The sequence below is a fragment of the Cavia porcellus genome, unplaced genomic scaffold (genome assembly GCF_034190915.1).
Source record: "Cavia porcellus strain 051 isolate PalLab524CR breed Dunkin Hartley unplaced genomic scaffold, mCavPor4.1 scaffold_6, whole genome shotgun sequence".
NCBI classification, from domain to species: Eukaryota; Metazoa; Chordata; class Mammalia; order Rodentia; family Caviidae; genus Cavia; species Cavia porcellus.
The window spans coordinates 29,038,887-29,062,754 of NW_026947489.1; the positions used below are offsets into that span (position 1 = coordinate 29,038,887).

Genomic DNA, 23,868 nt, shown 5'->3' on the forward strand with positions numbered 1-23,868 from the left:
TTTAAGTATATGACAAAATCCTTGCCTTCACAATTTATTCTTGTTCAGGAGATGCCTTGTATACAAAAGCAATAAACAGGTTTTCTTCTTCTTCTTCTTCTTTTTTTTTTTTTTTTTTTTGGTACTGGGGATCAAACTCATGACTGCGCACTTGCAAGGCGGGTGCCTATGCTGCTGAGCTAAATCCCTGGCCCCCATAGATAGTTTATTAAAGTTTATGAGGGGCCAGGGATTTAGCTCAGCAGCATAAGTGTTTGATTTGCAAGCACGTAGTCGTGAGTTCGATCCCCAGTACCAAAAAAAGTTTGTGATATAGTTTTCATTTGACCATAATTGTCAGTGTGTATCACATAAAAAATAAATGTAACCAGGAACAGTGGTACGCACCTGTAATTATAGCATTCTTGGAGCATGTTCAGGAAGCTGGCAAGCCCAGCCTGGCTATTTTAGCAACTTAACTTTAGATCCTGTCCTAAAATAAAGAATATAAAAGGGCTGAGGATGTAGCTGAGTGCAAAAACTGTGGGTTCAATCTCCAATATCCTCCCTCCACCGCAAAAAAAGAATAAATTTGGCTGGGCAAGATGGTACTTTCCTGTAATCCAGCTATGCAGTATATCCAGCCAGCCAGACATACAAGACTTGTCTTTAAGGTGAAGCAAGAGCATTGCAAGTTTGAGGTCAGCTCAGTGGTACAGCACCTCTGGGTTCAGCTCCACTAGTGCTTAAGAAAAATGAAACATTTTGGGGTGTCAGAAGGGAGTAATCATGGGATGAGAACAGTAAGTTTTAAAGAACATGATTTATTTTTTAAATTAAATTTGTTGACTGATGCATAATATAAAAGTTATACATAAAAATTGGATGTGGCAAACAAACAAAAAATTACTAAAAAGATGACAAACTGGGGGGTGGGGATTTAGCTCAGCGGCATAAGCTCCTGCCTTGCAAGCAGGCAGTCGTGAGTTCCATCCCCGGTACCGATAAAATTTTAAAAAGTAAAAAAAAAAAAAAAAAAAGATGACAAACTGGGTGTGGGAGTTTGGTCTACATGAGATCCTGTCTCAAAAGAAAAAAGTACATTAAAAAGTGCCCAGGTTGCCAGGCGTGGTGGCTCATGTCTGTAATCCCAGCACTCGGGAGGCTGAGGTGGGAGGATTGTTGCGAGTTCGAGACCAGCCTGGGCTACAAAGTGAGCTCAAGGCCAGCCTGAACTGCATAGCGAGACTCCGTCTCAAAAAGACAAAAAAAAAAAAAAAAAAAGTGCCCATGTCGGGGCTGGGAATTTAGCTCAGTGGCATAAGTTCCTGCTTGCCAAATTCAAGGTTGTGAGTTCAATTCCTGGTACAAAAAAAAAAAAAAAAAAAAAAAAAAAAAAAGAAAGAAAGAAAAAAGTGGCTGGGTGTTGTGGTGCATGCCTGTAATCCCAGCACTTGAGAGGCTGAGGCAGGAAGATTGAGGTGAGTTAGAATATATAGCCAGCCTAAATTACGTGCTGAAGGAGATCCTGCCTTGAAAATGTTGCATGTATTAATGGGTTATGTTTTGGATTTTATATATATATATATATATATATATATATATATATATATATTGTAGCAGAAAATGTCCCCCAGTTTGTTAGTTTCCCAGGCAATAGTTCCTGTTGCTCCTGTCTCCTAGAAATGGCTGGTGACTATGATGCATAGCTGGCCACTCTGATGCATATTGTGAGAACCAGTCAAAGATAGCCAAGTACTCTGCTTCTTGCATGTAACTCCATAAAACCCCCCTCCCTGAGCCTTCAAGGCCTGAAATTTTGAGGGACAATTGATTCCCTGTCAATGCCTGTCAATGTAAAATAAATCTGCCTCTAAATCCTGTGTGTCGTTTCAGTGTTCTGCATGCTGTTGCAGTATATCTTTAAATCCAGTTAAATAGATCTGTTCAAATATTTATGATTTTAATGGTGAAAACTTTCAGAATCCTTTCTTCTAGTTTTTTGAAATACCCAGTACATTATCATTACCTGTAATCACCCTGCTATCCAACAGCACTATTGAACTTGCTCCCACTAACTGCTCTGGCACTCCTTACTCACCTTGCCCATCCTTGTCTCTCCCCAGAGAGTGGATTTGTGTCTTCTGAACAGGTGGACTTAATGTATCAATGAGCAATCACTGGTTGCAAGTAACAGAAACTCCATTCATTTAAGGGAAATTTATCATGCTTAGAATTCAAGGAGCGGGGGCTGGGGATTTAGCTCAGCAGCATAAGCACCTGCCTAGCAAGCAGGCAGTCGTGAGTTCGATTCCCGGTACCGATAAAAAAAAAAAGAATTCAAGGAGCTAAACAGTCAATCTATGGGAGGGAACATAATTGACTAGAACTGGCAACATCCATGTAAACTGAAATTTATTTTATCCTTTGATACCAATATTCTCCACAATATTAATAGACGATTTAGCAGGAGCCACTGGGATGAAAAGGGCCTTTTCATCTCTAATTCAGAAAATCCTTCAGAATAACCTGCGTGGCTCAGTACAGATCAGGTGCCTACCCCACACCTAATTCACTCAAGAATGGAAGGTCAGGTACCCAGGAGGGTTGGAATGGGGAAGGAGTGGGTGCCGAGCAGAGAAAATCTTATTTTTTCATGAGGAATATCAGTTATGGTTTAGCAGATACCAACTGGGATGAGATACTGAAGATAAATATGAATAGCATAGATGGAATATGAGATTATGGAAGGCTTAGACTTTGTTCAGCAGCACATTTGGAGGCCAAAAGGAATATGGTATTTATATTTGGGTTTTATCTTTTTTTTTTTTTTGTCTTTCATTCGAGACAGTGTTGCACTATGCAGTTCAAGTTGGCCTTGAACTCAGGGAAACTCCTGCTTTAGCCTTCTAAATGCTGGGATGACAGGTGTGTGTTACCACACTTAGTCTGGGCTCTACATTTTAAAGGTGGAAATAGACAAACTTTTAAAAATTAATTTTATTGCTACATTTTATTTATTTATTTATGGGCATGGGGCCTTTATTCCTCATCTTTCTCTGATCTGAGTAAGGGTTTTGTAGGTTCAACTCAGGACACGTTTTTTTCCTGGCTGGACATCCTCAAGCTTAGGATCCAGTCGAATGCCTTAACAAGGCCCTACAGCAGCCTTGAGGGAGCCCAAGACCGTGTTAGATGATTCAGAGATGCTAGCTGTCTGGAACCCATATAGACTGAAGGGTGGCCACTGTGCCACCTGCCTCTTCGCCCCAGTTGGCGATGGCAGCCACCAATGTCTTCATAGCGGTCAAGGAGAAAACTGCAATCCTGGTCATGGTGAAGTCCACGGATGTCAAGACCAAGTGTGCAGCACCCAGGGCCATAGCTCCTCCGATGGCAGCAATGTGGTCAAGTCGAAGGCTCCAGCGGCACTCGGCTGGGGTCTGGGGAGTGTGGTTCTGCTCCTCGGTCTCCTAGCCCTTGGGATGGTGCAGTTCCTTATTAATACATTTTAGATACCTCATAGTGAGTTTGTAACTGTACATAATATATCTTGACTCTTTTTTCCCAAACCCTTCCCCTCCCTTCAATCCCTCCTTTCCTTATTTATAAAAGCTTTGTACCCACTTTTTTCTTCTGTTCTCTTTTATTCCCTTTTCCCTTCCTTTCTTTCCCTCTCCCTCCTCCTTTGTACCTCCTACCCATTTGAACAGTTTTCCCTTAATTCCCAGCATCTATTTTTTTTTTTTTTTTGTCTTTTTCCTTTTTATCGGTACCGGGGATCGAACTCACGACTGCCTGCTTACAGGCAGGCGCTTATACCGCTGAGCTAAATCCCCAGTCCCTTCCCAGCATCTATTATACATTTTGGTTCTTATTTATTTTTTCAGCTTCTCACACCAGAGAAACAGTGTGATATTTAAACATGTGTGTCTGACTTATCACATTTATTAGACAAACTGTTAATGTGTTCCACCTAGGCCGATCAATAGCTGGAGGGAAAGTAGTATAAGGACAATAACCATGAAAGTCACCATGTTTGAAGAGGAGTGAGATCAAAAGATCAAAGCCAGTAAAGAGAACTCAGTAGGACTTAGGATCAGTGAGAAGAGGTGTTCATAGCAACCAAGGATCTCCAGCCTAGGAGGATGTGGGCATTTACAGAAATAGGGAAGATGCATGGGACATACTTGTAATTCTTGCAATCTGCAATCTGAAGCAGAAGTATCTTAAGTTTGGACCAAGTCTGGACAACTTGAGACCCCCATCTCAAAAAATAAAAAAGAGGGGGCTGGGGATTTAGCTCAGCGGTATAAGCGCCTGCCTTGCAAGCAGGCAGTCATGAGTTCCATCCCCGACCGATAAAAAGGAAAAAAGACCAAAAAATAAAATAAAAAAGAGGGGGCTGGGGATTTAGCTCAGTGGCACAAGTGCCTGCCTAGCAAGTGCAAGGTCATAAGTTTAATCCCTGGTACCAATCAATAAATAAATAAAGGGTTGGGGATGCAGTTCAGCGTTAAAGCCCTGGGTTCCATCTTCAGTACCAGAGCATAAGAAAGCAAGAAGCAAAGAAGAGTAATTGATATGGTATGTGTTCACACATCAAATTGGAAATGCTAGGTCCCACCACTGGAACTGCTGCAAGAATTGGGAATGTATCCCAGGGCGTAGGAAAAGAAGTTATCAAATTGTCTGTAGAAAATGCCTATTGGAAACTAGAAAAAGGGTGTGTGTAGCTTAGGCTCTGGGGAGAATTAAGGTGGTGGAAGAGGAAATCATTGAGGAGGTAGGACCGGAAGGATCCAGGCCTTAAATGTGGAGTCCAGAGAAGACGAAGTAGAATTTTGACTGAAAACTGATGGTGAAGGAAACCCGGAAGTGGCAGCAGCGTTTGGTGCCCTCTGCGAAGCCCCGGAGAACAGTGCGCGTCCGGGGCCGCGCGTCCCGGTAGGGTGGGGAGGGCAGGCTGGCGGGTCAAGCTGGGACTCAGCGACGGTGGTCTCCGCTGGGCGCCGGGGATCAGCAGCAGAGATGTCTTCCCGATGAGCTTCGGACAGCTCCTGGGGACGGCGTAGCGAGAAGGCAGGCCGCCGGCGCCTGGTGTGAATGGCGCTAACAACCAAATCCTACGTGAGAGGCACAGGGGTGGAGTGTACTGCATGGGGGCGGGAGGTGAAGATCTCGGAATTTTCTTTTCTCACACAGAGCAGAGATAATGACGGGATGTGGAGGTCGGGCCTTTTGTGGAGTTGATGGACCAACTCTCAGGTCGCCGGGCTGCGGCATCCTCGCCACTCTTTCTGGGACTCTGCCCAGTACCGGAACTTTAATGCTGAATCACCTATTTGGCGCCGGAAAGGAAAAGCCGATGGACCTACACCGGAATAGTGGAGGACCGGGCGGGAAAGGGCGGCGGACTCGGACAGAAGCTTTGCTTAGCCTCGGGAAAGGTGAGCAGAGGCTATAACTGTGGGAACGTCTGCAACCCGGGAGGCGGCGCAGGTCTGACAGGTGAGGGTTGACGGGGTTGTCCCCTGGCGAACTGTCTCTCTCCTCTGGCCCGGGTGAGGAGCTACAGGGGTTAGTTTTACCACCAGCTGTGTGACCTCGAATAATATTGGAACCTCCGTTTCGGAGGAGTCTTTATCTGTTATTTTATTTTTTGAGCAGGGTCTCGCATTGCAGTCCAGGTTGGCCTTGAATTCACTATGTAGCCCAGGCTGGTCTTGAGCTCATGGCAGTCGTCTTGCTTCACCTTCCTGAGTGGTGGGATTAAGCAATACTTACTTATTTTAGTACAAGAGAACGAACGTTGAGTGCTGTACCACTGAGGTGCATCACAGACCTGGTTATTTTCTTGTTTTTTGTTTTTTGAGACAGTCTTGCTAAATTGTCCAAGCTGGGTTAGAATTTGCAATCCTTCTGCCTCAGCTTCCCTAGTTGTTAGAATTACAGGCATAAATCACTGCACCAAATTGATTTCCTTGTTTTGTTTTTGAGACAGGGTCTCCCTATGTAGTTCAGGCTGGCCTTGACTCATTATGTAGCTGGGAGTGGCCTCAAATGCACAGTGATCTTCCTGCCTCAGTCGCTCTAGTTTTACAATTTTTAAAATTTTTTTGATTGAACACAGAACCTTCACCTGAGATCATCATCAACTTTTTTTTTAAATCTTTTTATCGGTATCAGCGATCGAACTCATGACCGCCTGCTTGCAAAGCAGGTGCTTATGCCGCTGAGCTAAATCCCCAGCCCCAACTTTTTTTTTTTGTCTTTTTCCTTTTTATCAGTACCGGGGATCGAACTCACGACTGCCTGCTTGCAAGGCAGGCACTTATGCTGCTGAGCTAAATCCCCAGCCTCAACTTTTGTTTTTGGATAAGAGGTTTTGTTGAGTCTTTAATTGCCGATAAGTACTAAGTTTGATGTAGCAATCCTCTTGCCTCAGCCTCCTAGAGTGCTTAAGGTTACCAGGTGTTTACCACCACACCTGGCAGAATTTACACTCTTTATTAATACCACTAGTTGCATGGATTCCATTGTGAAAACTCACTGCTAACATCAGCCCATCATTGTTGAGTTACTAGATGTGACTTTGTCTTTTGGTAAAAAATGAACCTCTGGGGGCTGGGGATTTAGCTCAGCAGCATAAGTGCCTGCCTTGCAAGCAGGCAGTCGTGAGTTCAATCCCTGGTACCGATAAAAAGGAAAAAGACCAAAAAAAAAAAAAAAAAAAAAAAGAACCTCTGCCAGGTTTGGTGGCACTTCAGCCTGTAGTTTCAGCTACTCAAGAAGCTGAGGAAGAAAAATTAGTTGAGCCTAGGAGTGTAGGACCAGTCTGGGAAATATAGTGAGATCCCATTTCAAAATAAAACATAATTATATTTATACTACTAAAGGAGTATCAATACTACTGAGGGTTTAGAAAATGGTAAAGCCAGGGATTTAGCTCAGCAGCATAAGCATCTGCCTGGCAAGCACACAGTCATGAGTTCGATCCTCGGTACAAAACAAAAGAAAGAAAATGTTAAGACATGTTATTCAAAATCCCATCCTACACATTAAGCTTTTTTTCTCTCAATATTTCTTGTTTCTGCTTTTTTATACTTGTAACATTAGTGTGTGGGGGGGTGACGTTTTTGAGTGAGACTCCCCGTGTACCTAGGCTGGCCTCAACTCACCATCGTCCTGTGTCAGCCTCCCACGTACTGGGATTATAGCCCACACCTGGCTTGGTTCTACTGTACTTGAGAGGTCTGCCTGAGTTCTCACGTGAATGGGAAGAGAGTGGCAGGTGCCTCATCACAGCCTTCCGGAAACAGGCGTGTAGTCGAGTGGGTTGGGTCTGTTGCCTCTCGATAGAGAAGCACAGCATGGGCACGATGGGGTGTCTCAGCAAGAGGGGTCAGGAGGGCACTGGCTGAAAGTTTCTGTCTAGCAGTGTTATAGAGCTTACCATCAGGAGGTAGAGGTAGAGGTGGTGCTATGAGAGGGAGGAAAGCAAAAAAGTGAAGCGAATGTTGCTTTTTTTTTTTTTTTTTTTTTTTTTTTTGGTCTTTTTCGGTACCGGGGATTGAACTCACGCCTGCCTGCTTGCAAGGCAGGCGCTTATGCTGCTGAGCTAAATCCCCAGCCCCTCTGCACTGCTTTTTATATTTTATGTTTTTAGTGCAGGGGCTCAAACTCAAAGTCTTGGTATTCTGCTTTCAAGCTGGACCTCCAGCCCTGAATCTGTCTGTGCTCTGAACAGTGTCAGTGGTTTTGCTGTCTGCAGACTTGAATCAGAAGGTCTGTCTAGCTGAGGTGGCTACCAGCACTGTAAGCTGTCAAACCAAAAGGGCCATTATTGGGAAGTCCCATGTGTGTTTAGGAGTTCACATTCTAGGAGTGGCTGAAGTAGTATGGGAAGTGCCATCATATGTAGAAAAGTTCTACTGCGTCTAGCCATAGGATGGAGAAGATTAGCATCAGCATGGTGACCAGAGTCAGGATTTTACTACTTAATGTTCTCCATGGGCTAACAAGGCATGTATTTAAAAATGCAGATTCTCAGGCCCTAAGCCATATTTGCTGAATCAAAATTGCATTTTACCACAATTTCCAAGTAATTAATGGCATGTAAGAGTTAGAGAAGCCCTTCTTTAGAAGAATTGCTCAGGGATGACAAGCAGCAGCATGGCTTTGAAGCAGGGCACTTGTGGCAGAAGTACAGAAATGTGTAGATGTTTGTGCAGATACGAGATGCCCCCTGCATGTGTCACGGACTGGAACCAAGGGTGGCACAGTGGGGAAGGACTCTGCTCTCGAGGTACTTCCAGTCTGGGGAGAGATTGACAGGTCAATAAACCACAGTGGAACTGCTCAGTAAACTATAATAGGGAAAATGTGACCCTAGGCTTGGAGACTAGACTAGCAGCACTGATCTTGGAGAAAGTGGGCACTCAGGCAGGGCTTTTGGAAGAGGCAAATATCCAGATTGAGCCAGGCAGGATTGGTGGGGGCCATTCCTGGCCTAGGAGCAGCCATTGGTCGTGGTCTGCAGCCTAAGGACAATGTGTTATTGGTGCTTGTCAATCAGGCATCTCTGACTGGGGCAGAGTGGTGAGGTTTGGAGGTACAAGCAGAAAGCAGATCTGGAGGAGCCCAAGGCCTATGGGAAATACTGGGCTTTAGCATTTTAGGGCTGGACATCAAATGTAGGGCACATCTTCTACCAGGGAGTTACACTTTCAGCCACTTGAGGTGCTCTAACAGTTTAAGAGAAGAGACCGGTTCTGCAGCAGAGGTCCTGCCTCATGCTGAGTGGTGCGGGGGCTGGAGGAGCCGGTGGTGTATGAGAATCTGGGAGAGAAGTGGTGTTCGGGTGACCCATGCAGTCAGGAGGCAGTGTTCTCCAAGGACTACACGTCCTGTGGGGTCTGGGACCATTTCAACGTAGACTCTTAAACCTAGCTGCACTGAACTGTAGAATTTTTGTCTTTTATTTTTTAAGTTTAAGAGACAGTCTTGCTGTGTAGTTCAGGCTGGTCTCCAGCTGGTGGTGATCTCCCTGACTCAGCCTTCCTAGTAAGGGATTACAGGTGTGCACCATCATGCCATGCAAGTTCTGCCTTTGAGGAGTTCAAACAGTGACTGATACAAGAACTGGTTACTTATGTGGGACTTGGACTAGGAGATTTTACAAATGAAGTAATTTGTGGATGTCATTAGACTTACGGAATCTGAAAAGCCTCTTGCAAGTGTCATTCCATATGATCTGCAGAAGAACAGGTAGATAGGAGACTTCCTTCTGAGAAAAGGGGGCCCTCAAAAGGTGGACTGGAGCCAGGTGTGGGTGCTTATGCCTCTGATCCCAGCACACTAGGAGGCTGAGGCAGGAGGATCCCAAGTTTGAGCTCAACCTGGGCAATTTAATGACTGAGGATGAAGCTCAATGATAAAGGTTTAACCCTCAGAACTGGTAGGGTAGGGGAAAGCAGCTGGTTTATCTGAGGGTAAACAGCTTTATTAGGTTTAGTGCTGTGAAACTGCAGTACTCATATATATAGGTACAGCCTATAAAATAGGCAGAACCAGGTGTCGCATTCCAGTCTCTGATTCCACATACAGTACTCACTATAGGACCCCTGTTTTTTCTTTTTTTTTTTTTTTTTTGAATAATGGGTATTATTAAAGCCAGGGCTTTCACACTGACCTGCATTCCAGCCTATGTATGTATGTATGTATGTATTATTTATTGTCTTTTTGAGACAGGGTCTTTCTATGCAGTTCAGACTTGCCTGGCCTTGGGCTCACTTTGTAGCCCAGACTGGTCTTGAACTTGCAATGCTCTTCCTGCCTCAGCCTCCCAGTGCTAGGATTACAGGAGTGCACCACCATGTCCAGCTTAAGTGATCCCCTCCTTTTTTATTTTGTATGGGGGATTGAACTTATGACCTCACAGTTGCCAAACAGCAGCTTATGCTGCTGAGCTAAATCCCTAGGCCCTCAAGCCCCCTTTTAAAAACAATTTTTTAGCCAAGCTTGGCACATTCCTGATATCCCAGCCCTTGCAGACTGAGGCAGGAGGATCATTGAGAGTTTGAGGCCAGGGGCTGGGTATTTAGGTCTGCGGCATAAGCGCTTGCCTGGCAAGCACGAGGCCATGTGTTCAATTCCCGGTACCAAAAAAAAAAAAGAGAGTTCGAGGCCAGTCTTGGCTATATAGTGAGTTCAAGGCCAGCCTGCACTATATAGCAAGACCTTTCTCAAAAAAAGTAACAAAAGAATGGATTTTTTGGGGCTGGGGATTTATTTAGCTCAGTGGCATAAGCGCCTGCCTTGTGAGTTCGATCCCTGGTACCAATAAAAAGGAAAAAGACAAAAAAAAAAAAAAATGGATTTTTTATGTTGAGACAAGGTTGCTAAATTGCCCAGACTGGCCCAAATTTGCAATCTTCCTGCTTCAGCCTCCCAGAATGCTGGAATTACAGGCATGTGCCATCATGCGCAGCTTACCCCTCTTTTTAAGAACGGTTACACTGAAAGTCAGTTGGCCTAGGTCCTAAAGTGAATTACTTGGGTATTTACTGTTTTAGAACCTACTATTTCTTTAAAAACCCCGTGTTAAAATTTAAAATTGATACATCTGCAGGGTATGGTGGCACATGCCTATAATCCCAGCACTCTGAAGGCTGACGTAGAAGGATCACTGGTGAGTTCTAGGCCAGCCTGAACTATGTAATGAAACTGTCTCGAAAAACAAAAAACAACAACAAAAAGTTGATACAACATCCTGGGGTAGCATTTGACACATACTTGAATTATTTTTGGGTTGATTAGCATGTTGATGGAGCTGAGGCTTTGTTTTATGAGGGCTTGATTTTAGTTATGTTGGTATTTTTTGAAGTGTGTGATACAATGCTTTGCTCATAAATGAATGTTTTAAGAATTAGAAAATATGTTTAAAGTATCCTAATTCTGACCCCTTTTGAATTTGAAATTGTGACGCATTGGTTGCTGCACTGCTAACTTTTCGTTGTCTTTTCATCACAGGTGGAATCAGGCTGTTTGCTGAAGTGTCCTCCCTTGAGAACGGGGGAAACATTTACCCTTTGCCCTTTTCGAAGCATGGCTTTGGCCTGCAGATTCCCAAGTGGCCCGCATGTTCTTGGAAAGTACTTGAAGCTACACAGGGCCCTGCGTCAGCCTCTGGGTGTTTGCGTCACAGCCTATTGTTCAGGGAGCCTTCCGAAGCCAGGCACCACTCCTGGAAGAGCCTCCCAGCAGAGCAGGCCCGAAGAAGGTTTGCAAGGACATGAGCAGAAGGAAGTCTCGGTGGATATTCTCTCTTCTGAAGAGAAGCCTGAAGTGAGTTTTGAAAAAGCATTGAGGGACGAAGTAAAGGACCACTTTAGACGCTTGAAGAATGAGATCGTGAGTCGCTGGGTGGGCCCGGAAGGCCGCCCCCTGCACGAGGTCCTGCTCGAGCAAGCCAGGATTGTCTGGCAGTTTCGAGGCAAAGAGGACTTGGACAAGTGGGTCGTGACCTCCGACAAGACAATTGGAGGCAGAAGCGAAGTGTTCTTGAAAATGGGCAAGAACAACCAAAGTGCGCTGCTGTATGGGACTTTGAGCTCCGAGGCTCCCAAGGATGGGGAGAGCAGCCAGAGCGGGTACTGTGCAATGATATCCAGGGCACTCCGGGTAGGTAAGGCCAGGCGACAGGGGCAGGGAGGAGCTGCTTTCCTGGGCAGACTTCTTGTCACTGGCTCACAGCACCTGGCATGCAGTGGATGGCATCTTTCCAGGGCACAGGAAGTGGTTCCTGAGGAGTATTCCTTGTTGCTGGCACTGTTTTGTGCAGTGGAACACTGCTATGTGAGGGCTCCCTAGCAGTCAGAGTCCTGGGTGATGTTTGGAGGTTGATGTTTCCTCTGTCTTACAGCACAGACACTCTGGTGGCCTGGGATTTCTTAGAGTGGATATAAGGTTAGTCTGTGGCTTTTTTCTTTTTTGAGTACATTTTTTATTTTAGAAGAATTGTTGCTTTATAGAAAAATTGCAAGTACAAAGGTAGTGCAGAGTTCCTGTGTACCTCTTACCCAGCTATGAGCACAGTATAGATTACTATACTACACTTGTCATGACTAAGAAACTCTCTTTGTTTTTTTTGGTTTTTGGTTTTTGGTTTTTTTGATCGGTACTGGGGATTGAACTCATGACCGCACACTTGCAAGGCAAGTGCTTATGCCGCTGAGCTAAATCCCAGCCCCCAAGAAACTATCTTTGGTACATTGCTGCTGACTAAATTCTAGACTTTATTTGGATTTCTTTAGTTTTTGTAGTAATATTCTTTTTCTGTTCAAGAAGCCTATCCATGGTAGCACACTGCATGTAGTTATTATGTGTCTTTAGTTCTCTGATACATGATAGTTTCTTAGTCTGCCCTTAAATTTTGTTTCTTTCTTTTTCATTTTCGTTTTCATTTTCATTTTTTGAGACAGGGTCTTTTTGTACAGTTCAGGCTAGAATCAAACTCACCATGTAGTTCGCCTGGCCTTAAACATTCTTCTACCTCAGTGTCTTGAGTGCTGAGATTTACAGCTGGGTGTCACCATACTCAGTTTCCACAGAGTTCTGATATATCTTCTCTGTGTGTTGTCCAAACAGGTCTCAAGCTACTGGGCTCAGGTGATATTCCCACTTTAGTCTGTCAGATAGCTGTGACTATCAGTGCTAATTTTCAGAAGGATTGAGATTTCCAGAGTGACCCTTGTTTAGGGATTCCTGGTGTCTTTCTCCTGGTGTTTTAGGATGGATACACACAGAGTTAAACACCCTTCTCTCTGCATACTAACAGGGTATGTGACTGCCTGAGCAGGACTGTGTTTGCCAGACAGTCTTCTCATTCTTTTCACAGGTCATGAGTGCAGTCTGCACTCAGGTAGGGAGAAGGAATAAGCTATTTCTTGGAGGACGTAATATCTGCAAGTTATTTGAGGTTTTTTCAGAAGATTTGCTTTCTCTTCTACTTTCACTTTATTCATTCAATCCTTTAGTATGGAATTTCACTTTGTTGATAATTTAACACATTCTTGATGGGCTGTAGTTCATGTTTCACTGCTGAGTGGCTTGAACCACCGGTGGACACTGGCAGCTTTTTACTAATTTTATACTAAAAAGACTTGTCGATGTCCGCTCCCGGCCGGCAGGAAGGACACACGACAAAGTCTGGCAGTGGACAACCTTTTCTTTTATTTTTCTTCTCCGTACAGCCTGCCCTGGGATCGCTCCCAGCCGAAGCCTCCTTTGGTCCGCTCCCCGCGGCTCCTTCCGGGCTTCGCTCCGAAGCCTCTACCGGTCCGCTCTCCGCGGCTCCTTCTGGGCTTCTACTTCCGGGCTTCTTCTTCCCCCCCAGGGGTGGCACCAGTATATATACGGATACAGTGTCCAATCATGTTGAAGTAAGCAAGGCAAGCTGATTGGCTAACATCATCAGTTGCCAGGCAGACTATATTGTTGAGCGGGTTGCTTACGCGGTAAGCAGGAAACTAACGTGCTCGATGGGAGGGGTAATCTACCTCAGGCTTTACTCTTTACTACAGGCCTCACGTCCGCCAAGTGAAGCGACCGGGCTCGGGGCTGCGGCTCCCAACAAAGACTGATAAATGTGATTAGATGCGCCCTGGGGGACAGTCATGCCTGGACCAGTGGTTGAGCCAGGCTCTTACTTTTTGCCTAGTAATCCCAGCTTTCACTACTTAAGTGCCGTGCAAGGTTGGCCCTCATGCTTTTCTCTTTTGAGCACTTTTTGTTTGTTTGTTTTGCAGTGTTGAGTATCAGACCTAGGGTCTTCACCCTTTAGTTTGTTTGTTCATTTTCAGTTTTGGAGTCTTAAGTTGCCAACTTACCAAGGCAAGGCTTGAACTTGCCAGCGTCCTCAGCCTCCCAGAGTGCTGAGATTACATACCTGTGCCAGCACACTCAGCTACTTTTGAAAGCACTTTGTGACACTACAAGACACTCTGCACTCATCTTGTAGTTTTCCTATCCTGGCAATAGAATTAGTAATTTCTTGAAAGAGACCTGATCTGATGTTTGAAGAATGGGATTGGATACCAAAGGCTGGGTGCAGGGTATGCTTTGTGCCCTCTGGCCTTTTTCAGTAGTTATAGGCAGAAACACAGGCATTCCCCCCAGACTAGCTCTTCACTCAGTCGCAGGCTGCATGTATGATGGCCGTTCCGTGAAAGTGTTACGAAGGTAAAACATTCTTGTCACCAATCATTCAGAACCTGGTATTGTGACATGTCACTCCCATGTTTGTTCTGGTGGTGGCTGTAAACTCAGTGTGCTGCGAGCCAGATAAATGTATGGCCCAATTATGTGTAGTACTTAACAGTTTAGATGTGTGAACGACAATGATACTGATGTACATGTACTTTTTATCATTATTTTAGACTGTATTCCTTGTACCTAAAAAGAAGCTCACTCTAAAATAGTGTGTTAAAAATAAAATAGTGTGTTATGTTATGCTGGTAGCAGCCTTCTAGATGTCATGCTTACTACATCTCTTGATTGCATCAGGAGATCATGCTGATGCTAGGTGTGATGGCACATGCTGTAATTCCAGCACTTGGGAGGCTGAGCAAGAGGACTGCCATTTGCATCCTGCCTGGGCAACATAGCCAGACCTTGTTTTGAGAAAAGAAATCAAAGAGGACATGTTGGATAACCAACTTGTGCCATCCAGGTTAGTGTGAGTACACCCTGATAGTCACACCAGGTAACTCACCAACAGTGTATTTCTATAGAAGGCTTTTGCCAGGTGTGGGTAATCCCAGCACTTGGGAGGCTGAGGCAGGAGGATTGCACCATCAGGTCCAGCCTGAACTACATAGCAAGACGATGTCTCAGAAAGCACCAACCAAACCCCCCCACTAAAATGTAACAGTAGCAAAAATCAAAACATACCTCTGGTTTAAGTGACAAATCATGGTATATGCATGTGTAGTGATCTTATTTCCTTGCCTACTTAGGCCTACAATTTTATGCTTAGTGGGAGTTCACACCATTGTCTGAGTCTAATCCAGTGCCAGATGGTTTATTCTAGTTTCCCTTCTCTTGCTCAGCTGTAACTTCCTCTCTTAACATTGAGAAACCTGGGTCCTGTGTGCTATCCATTTATTTTTAGCTCTAGTATATATGCAAAGCAATTTCAGATTTGATTTTTTTATGTTGTTGCCCAGGCTGGTTTTGAACTGGGCTCAGATGATCTTCAGCCCCCAAGTAGCAGGAATATAGGTACTATACATGCCACCTTGCCAGTGTCATTTTTCGAATTGTAGGTTTTTTGTTTTGTTTTTGCATTGTAGGGCCTTGTACATGGGCACGCAGTCTACCGCTGAGCTATACCCTGACCCCAGTTTGAGAACTTTAAACTTATAGCTCATAATTAACTAGAGTACAATGTTTATGTAGTTTCTTTTGTTTTTAGTCTGTGGCTTCCAGTTAAAACACTACTTTCCAAAGTTGTTTAAATCAACCCCTTTTTCTCCCACCTGCCTCCAGATTTTTCTGATATTTTGCCACCTTGTTTGGGTACTGCTGTAGACACTCTTGTGTGCCTGACTGCTGACCTTGATTGTGGGCATTTGCTTGGCTACTGTGCTTTAAGGAGAAAAATAAGTGTCAGCAGTGGTATTACACTCCCTCTCTTCCTATAGTAATGAAAAAGAAAGCTATTTGTTCTTCCAGATGCAACAAATGATAGATAGGAGTTTTGTTAGCCTGTGAAATCCACAGACTGGCTTTGGTCAGTGTGGAGTAAAGAATAATTCTGAGGGCCCAGGTATGGTAGCCTCTAATCCTTGCTACTCTGGAGGCCTTGAACTTAAAGCAGTGTGAACAAATAGCAAAAACGGTGCAGAAGAGGGGATAATATGTGGCTCGACAGCCACTATGGGTAATGAAAACGGAAGCTAGTAGTAGGAAAATTTATTAGGGAATTAGAAGGGGAACAGGAGGAGCTCCTGAGAGACAGGAGGGATTCCAAATGGGTTGTTCTGTTTTTTGTCTTTTTGAGACAGGGTTTCACTATGCAGTTCAGGCCACCTGTTGAACTCACTTTGTAACCCAGGCTGATCTTGAACTCACAGTGATCCTCCTACTTTAGCCTCCTGAATGCTGGGATTACATGCATGTGCAACCATACCTGGCTGAGATAGTTTATTAATGCACTTCACCAGACCATGTGCTGGGCACTTCATCTACATTCTTTCATTCCACTTATCTACATTATTATTTATTCCTCACAACAGTCTTGAAGGGGAAGAAAGATCATTATAATTTTATGGAGGAGGAAACAGGCTAAGGGATCAGTGTCTTGTGTAGCTGGTCAACATGAGTTCTTGTCTGAGCACTGTCAGTCATGAGTCAGGCTGCCCTTGAGACTGCTATGAATAACTCCTTTGAAAGCTAGCACAGTCCCACTTTTGTAAAGCACATGGACTTGGAATGGAGATGTTACTGCTGTACTCTGAAACAGTAAGATGGTGACACCTTTCTCACAGGGCTGCTGTGAATCTTAGATGAGATCATTCAGACAAGTGCATAATCTTAAGTTTTCAATGTCTTGGGGGCTGGGGGTTTAGCTCAGCGGCATAAGCACCTGCCTTGAAAGCAGGCAATCATGAGTTCGATCCCCGGTACCGATAAAAAGGAAAAAGACAAAAAAAAAAAAAAAAAAAAAAAATTCAATGTCTTGTAGCAAGATCCTATCTCAAAAATAAACAACAACAAAAACCAAGCCCAAGCCCTTGAGCTCTGTTTCTCAGTCATTTATGATTTGGGGCAAGTTGCACAGTGGGCCACTCGGATGCCACTGCTCCTGGGGGTCAGAAAACAGGCACAGTCATTTCCTCCAAGCTGGCAAGTGTGTGTCCCCGCCAATCATTTCCTGAACGTGACTTGATAGGAAGGTAGGTCAGTATTTTGTGCTAATGTAATAATCACCAGGTTAACCTGCCTCCCTGTGATAAAAAGTGCATCAGGACAGAGGAGCAGACCCTTGGGTACTGCTGACTTGATGAGTGTGAGGTTAAACTACCTTGCTTTTGTACTCAGGGTGCCTTTGACAAGAAGATGTCTTATGACTGGTCCCAGTACAACTCTCTGTATCTCCGCATCCGCGGCGATGGGCGGCCTTGGATGGTGAACATCCGGGAGCAGACGGACTTCATCCAGAAGAAGGACCAGATGTACAGCTACTTCATGTACACCCGCGGTGGGCCCTACTGGCAGGAGGTCAAGGTAACAGCACAGGCTCTGTGAGAACCAGGCCCTTGAGACTGTGTCACATTATGGCTTTCTTGTTGGCACTAACCCTTCTGGAAGTGGGTGGTGGGGAGTGGGGGAGGAAGGAACTTACACGTTAGCTTACTAACCAGTAAGTGTTTCTGACAAGGACATAGCCAGATCCATGCTAATTCACTCACTGCCACTCTGCTCTGTACCCAAGTTGATATTTCTCTCACTTTGTTTTTTTTTTCTGGCAGTACTGTGGATTGAACCGAGCTCTGCACATGCTAGGCAAGCAGCTCTACCCCTCAGTTACTCCCTCAGCCTTTTTATTTTTTTTGATTTGAGCGAGGTCTCACTAAATTGCCCAGACTGGCCTTGAGCTTACGTTGCTCCTGCCTCAGCCTCCTGAATAGCTGGGATTACAGACATGCCAACAAACCCAGTTAGATGTTTAAGTTCCTGCCGTGGTCAGGCAACTACTACGTTACAATGCATAGCTTAGTAGGAAGGTTCCCTTAAAGAGAAGCAGTACTTAGGCTCACTTCAGCAGCACATATAACTAAAAAAAGGAAGAAAAAATGCTTTACTATTATGAAAAATTTTCAACTTCTTGAAAGCATAAGCAGTCTAGTTTGTAAATAAGATGTTTTTTTGCTTTGTAGCACGAATCAAACTCACAACCTTGCACTTGCCACGCAGGTGCTTGTGCTACTGAGCTAAATCCCCAGCCTAAGATGAAGTTTTAAGGATTAATTTGTTTGGTTGTTTCGTTTCTTTTCTTTTTTTTTTTCTTTTCTTTCATTTTTTGAGACAAAAGCTCACTACGTAGTTCAGGCTGGCCGCCTCCTCCTGACTGGTATTAGTCTTCCTGACTCAGCCTTCTGATTGCCCTAGGATTATAGGCATGAACCACCACACCTTGCTCAAGAATCATCTTCTTAGGACTGCAGATACAGCTCAGTGTTAGAGCTGCTTGTCAACATGATCGAGGCCCTGGGTTCAATCTCTGCTACTGCCAAAGAGAAAATACCCTTTTTACCTTACTACGCTGGGTGAGGAGCTCTGTGGAGAGGCTCTGCTGACTGACTTCCAGCACACCTGGGAGGCGGTGCGGAGTGCTGACCAGGCCTCGTGTGGGAATGACTAAAATCTGGCACCAGTCACCACTTCCGGCTGCTGAAGTGTTTTCAGGCGCCAGTTTGCTCATGTCACAAACTCAGCTTGGCTTGGATTTCTCCTCTCCTCCATCTCACATCCAGGCTGTTCTCAGGTCCCCCTCACCTCTCTGCTTTCACAATGTCCCCATTTTGGGTGCGGCCATTTCCAGCGTCTCCAACTCACCCTCAGCCATATGTTCGGGTTTCCCTAGCTGCCTCCCACTTCACTGACTTACAGGAAGTGAAGGCTGAAATTGTGCTAGTGAGTCAGGGCAGAGTTTCTCCTGTGACCCTCCTGCCTCAGCCCCGGGAGTGCTGGACTGCATGCCTGAGCTACCAGCCTGGGGTTCTTTTTAACTCATTTTAAAGTACATTGACAATATCAGTACATTTAGACTTGAATTTTTATTTAGAGTCAGGTTCTATTTTTATTTATTTTTTGTGGTGCTAGGCTGGAAAATAGGGTTTCCTACCTGCTAAGCATGAGCTGTACTGAGCCACCCACTCAAGTTTTATCTCCATCTTGATTTCTTTTTTTTTTTTTTGATTGATTTCTTACTAATAATACATCCCAGAGGTTTTCCCATTGTGTCCTATATCGATTCATTTTTCCCATGGCCAGATGTTCAGTTGTATGGATGTACCATAATTTAGCTGATTTTTTTCCTTTTTATTTTCTTACTATTACAAAAGCCATATCTCTATTTATCAGATCTTATTTGTCATATAAATTGTTTTTGTTTTTTGAGATAGGGTCTCACTATGTAATTCAGGCTGGGCTCAATTTCACTGTATAGTTCAGGTAGGCCTTGAACTCATGGAGATCCTCCTGCCTCAGCCTACTGAGTGCTGGAATTACAGTTGGTAGGTCAAAGTTAGAGCATTTCACATTTTGTTACATAGCAGTGGGTTCTCTGTCATACATAACAAATTATCTCAGATTTAACATTTTAAAACAACACGTACTTGTTTGTTCATAGTCCAGTAAGTTGTAAATTTGGACCTGTTGTGTTGTGCTCCATCATTGGTTCTTGCTTCTTTTTTGGTTTTGAAACAGGGTTGTGCTATGTAGTCCAGGCTGGCTTCTCATTTGATTCCAGGTATACTGCTATACGTGGCTCGCAGTCAGTATTTTTTTTGTTGTTGTTGTTTTGTGCTAGGCACTGAACCCAGAGCCTTTGCACTGAGCTGTGTCCACTGGACTCTTTATTTTTCATTTTGAGACAGGGTTTTACTAAGTTGCTAAATTGCCCAGGATGGGCTTAAGTTCACAGGCATTCTGTCAGCTTCCCAGAGTGCTGGATTACAGACGTGTGCCTGCAGGCCTGGTTGGCCAATTTTTTTTCCCCCTTGGTGTTTTGTTTTGGTTTTTGGTTTTGTTTTGAGAAAGGGTCTTGCTATGCAGTTCAAGCTTGTCTTAATCTCACTTTGTGGCCCACGTCAGCCTCAAACTTCCTGCTTCACTGTGCTGAGTGCTGGGATTTCAGGGTTAGGGTGTCTGCTGGGTTGTGCCGCTCCCTGGAGTCTGGGGAAGACTGTCTTAGCTTTTTCTCATTCTTAGAAAAATTTAGCTTCTTGTGATTGTAGAGGAGTTTTCCTGGCCTTGCTGATGGTCAGAGGGGGTCCTGACTTTCATGCTCCTCTTTCACTAATTAGAAGAATGTCTAATTAGTAGTCTCTAATTAGAAGCATGTATTTCTGGGCTCATGTGCTCACCATGTGTGCACAGGACAGTCTCCTGAGTGAGGCCAAGAGCCTTACCTCACAGAATCTCCATATAGCAACTGAGATCAGTGTTTGATTGGATACTTGGGAGGTGTGTCTCTACCAGTGGGTGGGAATTGTCAGGACCATCTCAGAATGCTGCCTGTCACACTTGCCAGCTGCCTCTAAAACAGCGGTGCTGAGCCACCCTCCCTCTAAAAAGGGTGCTTGTTTTTCTCTTCTTTTTTTTTTTTTTTTTTTGTCTTTTTTCCTTTTTATTGGTACCGGGGATTGAACTCACGACCGCCTGCTTGCAAAGGCAGGTGCTTATGCCGCTGAGCTAAATCCCCAGCCCCTTATCCTCGTTTTTCTATTTGATAGTGTAATATTTTTCCTAGGTGTTTCATTTTGTTTTGAGACAGGGTCTTGCTATGCAGTTCAGGCTGATCTTCAACTCACTATGGAACTCAGCCTGGCCTTGAATTTAATGATCCTCCTGCCTCAGCCTCCCAAGTGCTGAGATTATAGGCATGTGTCACTATGCCCAGTCCCTTTCTTGGGTATCTGTAAAAAGTTTTATTTAGAAGACAAAAAAAACCCACCAAAATGGGCATGATGGTGCATTCCTGTAGTCCAAGCATTCAGGAGGCTGAGGCAGGAGGATCATGAGTACAAGGCTAGACTCAGCCTCAAAGTGAACTCAAGGCCAGCCTGAACTGTGTTGCAAAACTGTCTCAAAAAGACAAAGAAGAGGGGCTGGGGATTTAGCTCAGCGGCATAAGCACCTGCCTTGCAAGCAGGCAGTCGTGAGTTCGATCCCTGGTACCAATAAAAACCAAAAAAGACCAAAAAAAGACAAAGAAAATAAAAGCTATGTTTAGGATACTACTCTTAAAAAAAAAAGAATTCTACTCTTTTGTCCATGTTACAAATACTTTTTCTTTCCTAATTTATTTTCTGTCTTTGCGGTCAGCTATGATTTTACTCTATCACTTTTCCTTTGGGACTGCTGGCTTACAAAATTTTTCATTGTGTTTTCTAGGTTTTTGGTTTTTGTTTATTTTGCTTTTGCACTATTAAGTACTGAACTGGGGAGCATTGTACTACATGCCCAGTATTTATTTATTTGGCTGTCTTCAAACTTCTAGTCCTCTCTATTCTCAATTTAGATTAGCCTCCCCAGTGATTACAGGTATGTATCACTACACCCAGATTTTTTTTTCATTTTTTTCCCCCTTTTTGAGACAAAGTCTTGGCAATATAGTCCAGTTTGATCATGAATTTGCAATTGCTGCCCCAGCCTCTCATGTGCTGGCATTACTGGTGTGCACTGCCATGCCCAGCTGGTTTTACAAATGTCTGTCTTTGGGCTGTGTCACTGCCATGCATGCTTAAGGCCCTGAGTTTATGCCCTTGTATGTTTGATCCAAACAACTTCTCATATTTTTTGTTATTTTAAATAACGTAATAATATTTAAACTGTTTTCATCATTGTAATTTCATATAGATGCCTCAATTGCTTATTTTTCAGCTATAAAATATTTTCTTTCAGATTCCCTTTTCCAAATTTTTCTTCTCAAATAAAGGAAGAATCCGGGATGCCCAGTACAAGCTTCTGCTTGACAAGGTAAGCTAGTTCCTGTACTTTTCAGCCAGGATGATAATGTAGTGAAATAACTCCCATGAGGACAAGCTCAGATCATCTTGAGAAGCTGGCAATGAAAGATGAAATTCCTCTGCAGGGCCTTCTCTATTGCCCAAAGTCAGGCCCATCCTGTGAGTTAACCCCATCCTGGTAGGACATGACTGTGTCATCTTTTCATGGTGCCTGCAATTTATTTTTGCTCTCAAATGAGTTTAGAAGAACTCCAGTGCTGGGTGTGGTAGTACACATCTGTAATCGCAGCACTCAGGAGGCTGAGGCAGGAGGATCACCTCAAATTCAAGGCCAGCCGGGAATACTCAAGGTCAACCAGAAGTACATAGTGAGACCGTTTCAAACAAGCAAGCAAAAAAGAACAGATCTTAAGGCATCTCCATTAGACATTTCTGTTGTCCTTCCTACTCTGAAGGAGCTCACCTAATGAGGGGAAGAACAGCAGTCTCTAATTTGCTCCAGCACAGGAGAACTACTGTGTCCTTGCCGAAGCTCATGGTGTAAAGACTCAGGGACAGCAGTACATCCTTGTTAAGATTTTAATCAACTTCTTTGTTTCAATTTAGATCTCTACTATAGGATTCACCCTGGCTGATAAAGTAGATGGTCCATTCTTCCTGGAAATAGATTTTATTGGTGTGTTTAATGACCCAGCCCACACAGAAGAATTTCCGTATGAAAATTCTCCAGTGCTTAACCCAAGACTTTTTAAATGAGGAAGAGGATATGCCAGTTTTGTGTTGTTAGACTAATGATGATAGTAGCAGCCACAGTGATGCAGACAAAAAAGTAAGTGTTTTGTTTTGTGGGCTGGGATGCAGCCAGCGTCCCCCAAAAAGAAAAAAACTAACGGCACCAGATATGAAGATACACGACTGTAATCCCAATGCTTCTGAAACTGAGGCAGGAGGATCATGTGAACTCAGAGCCAGCCTGGGCTACAAAATGAGTTCAAGGCCAGCCTGAACTACATAGTGAGACTATTTCAAAAAGACTAAAAAAAAAAAAAAAAACAAAAGAAGACTAAAAACCAAAACCTAATGGCAAATAAATTGCTGGTATGTATTCCATAAAATAGGATGTTATAGTTCACGTCTAGAGGTTACCCCAAAGTCTCATGCAGTCAGAGGTGAGGATTTTTGGATCTAGGGCATGTGATAGTAGGATTAAAGGCATGTGGTATTAGTCCACTGATTGGTTTGGCATAGTTCTGGGTGTAGAAGGCCCTCCCTACATGTGGGTAGTGCCACCCAAGGGCAGACAGCCTGGAAAGACAAAAATAAGCCGTAGGGCCAGGGATACAGCTCAGTGGCGCAGTATCTGCTTGGCAAGATTTTGATTTCTGGGGGCTGGGGATTTAGCTCTGCAGCATAAGCGCCTTTCTTGTAAGCAGGCAGTTGTGAGTTCGATCCCTGGTACCAATAAAAAAAAAAAGAAAAAGACAAAAAAAAAAAAAAAAAAGAGTTTGATTTCTGGTACCCAAAAAAAAACCCCCAAACACCAAAAAAGCAATAGGTTGCTGCCATTGCTTGCTGCCTTCTGCATGTCCTACTCTGTGATGGATGGTTGTTCCTCCTCGGTGCCCCTCTGCCATGCCACCCTGCCTTGGTGCCAGCTGACCATGGAGCAAAACCTCTGTGAACTGTGAGCCAAATAAACCTTTCCGCTTCGAACTTTGAGTAGTGGGTATTTTGTCTTAGCAACAAGAAAAGTGATTAAAGGCTAAGACGAACTGCTGTCAGTAAGAGACCAGATCAGGGGTATATTGTGAAACCAGACGCTGTCTCTTAAGTTGCAAGCACTGATATAACATGTTACCATGTTTTTGTCAGAATGGTTCCCACCACAAGGATTTCGTACATGAGAAGGCAGATTCAAAGGAAGTCTCAGAGGGCTGCTGCTGCCTTTCTACCATTTTTTCCTTTTAGGTTTCTTCTATTTCCTTATTGATAGGGATGATGTGGAAGTTACTGAGAAATGGAATATTCAGTGGAGAGCCTGTCCTCCAAAAATGCATGAACCAAAAAAAAAAGCATGAACCCGATATTTATTTATTTATTTATTTATTTATTTATTTATTTATGTTTG

General features: G+C 44.0%; 1 protein-coding gene across 2 annotated transcripts; it reads left to right on the plus strand.

Moving 5' to 3' along the window:
- Positions 1-4,893: 4,893 nt before the first annotated feature.
- Positions 4,894-23,453, plus strand: Ndufaf1 (NADH:ubiquinone oxidoreductase complex assembly factor 1). 2 transcript variants are annotated; one of them, XM_013159002.3, is made up of 5 exons: positions 4,894-5,429; positions 11,014-11,664; positions 17,086-17,271; positions 21,676-21,750; positions 22,347-23,453. In XM_013159002.3, the coding sequence occupies exons 2-5, from the start codon at positions 11,089-11,091 to the stop codon at positions 22,494-22,496; spliced, it is 987 nt and encodes a 328-aa protein (XP_013014456.1). In that variant the 5' UTR covers positions 4,894-5,429; positions 11,014-11,088; the 3' UTR covers positions 22,497-23,453. The 2 variants fall into 2 exon arrangements, with proteins under 2 accessions (XP_013014456.1, XP_003475479.1); XM_003475431.5 differs by having other exon boundaries at positions 4,896-5,490.
- Positions 23,454-23,868: the final 415 nt, after the last annotated feature.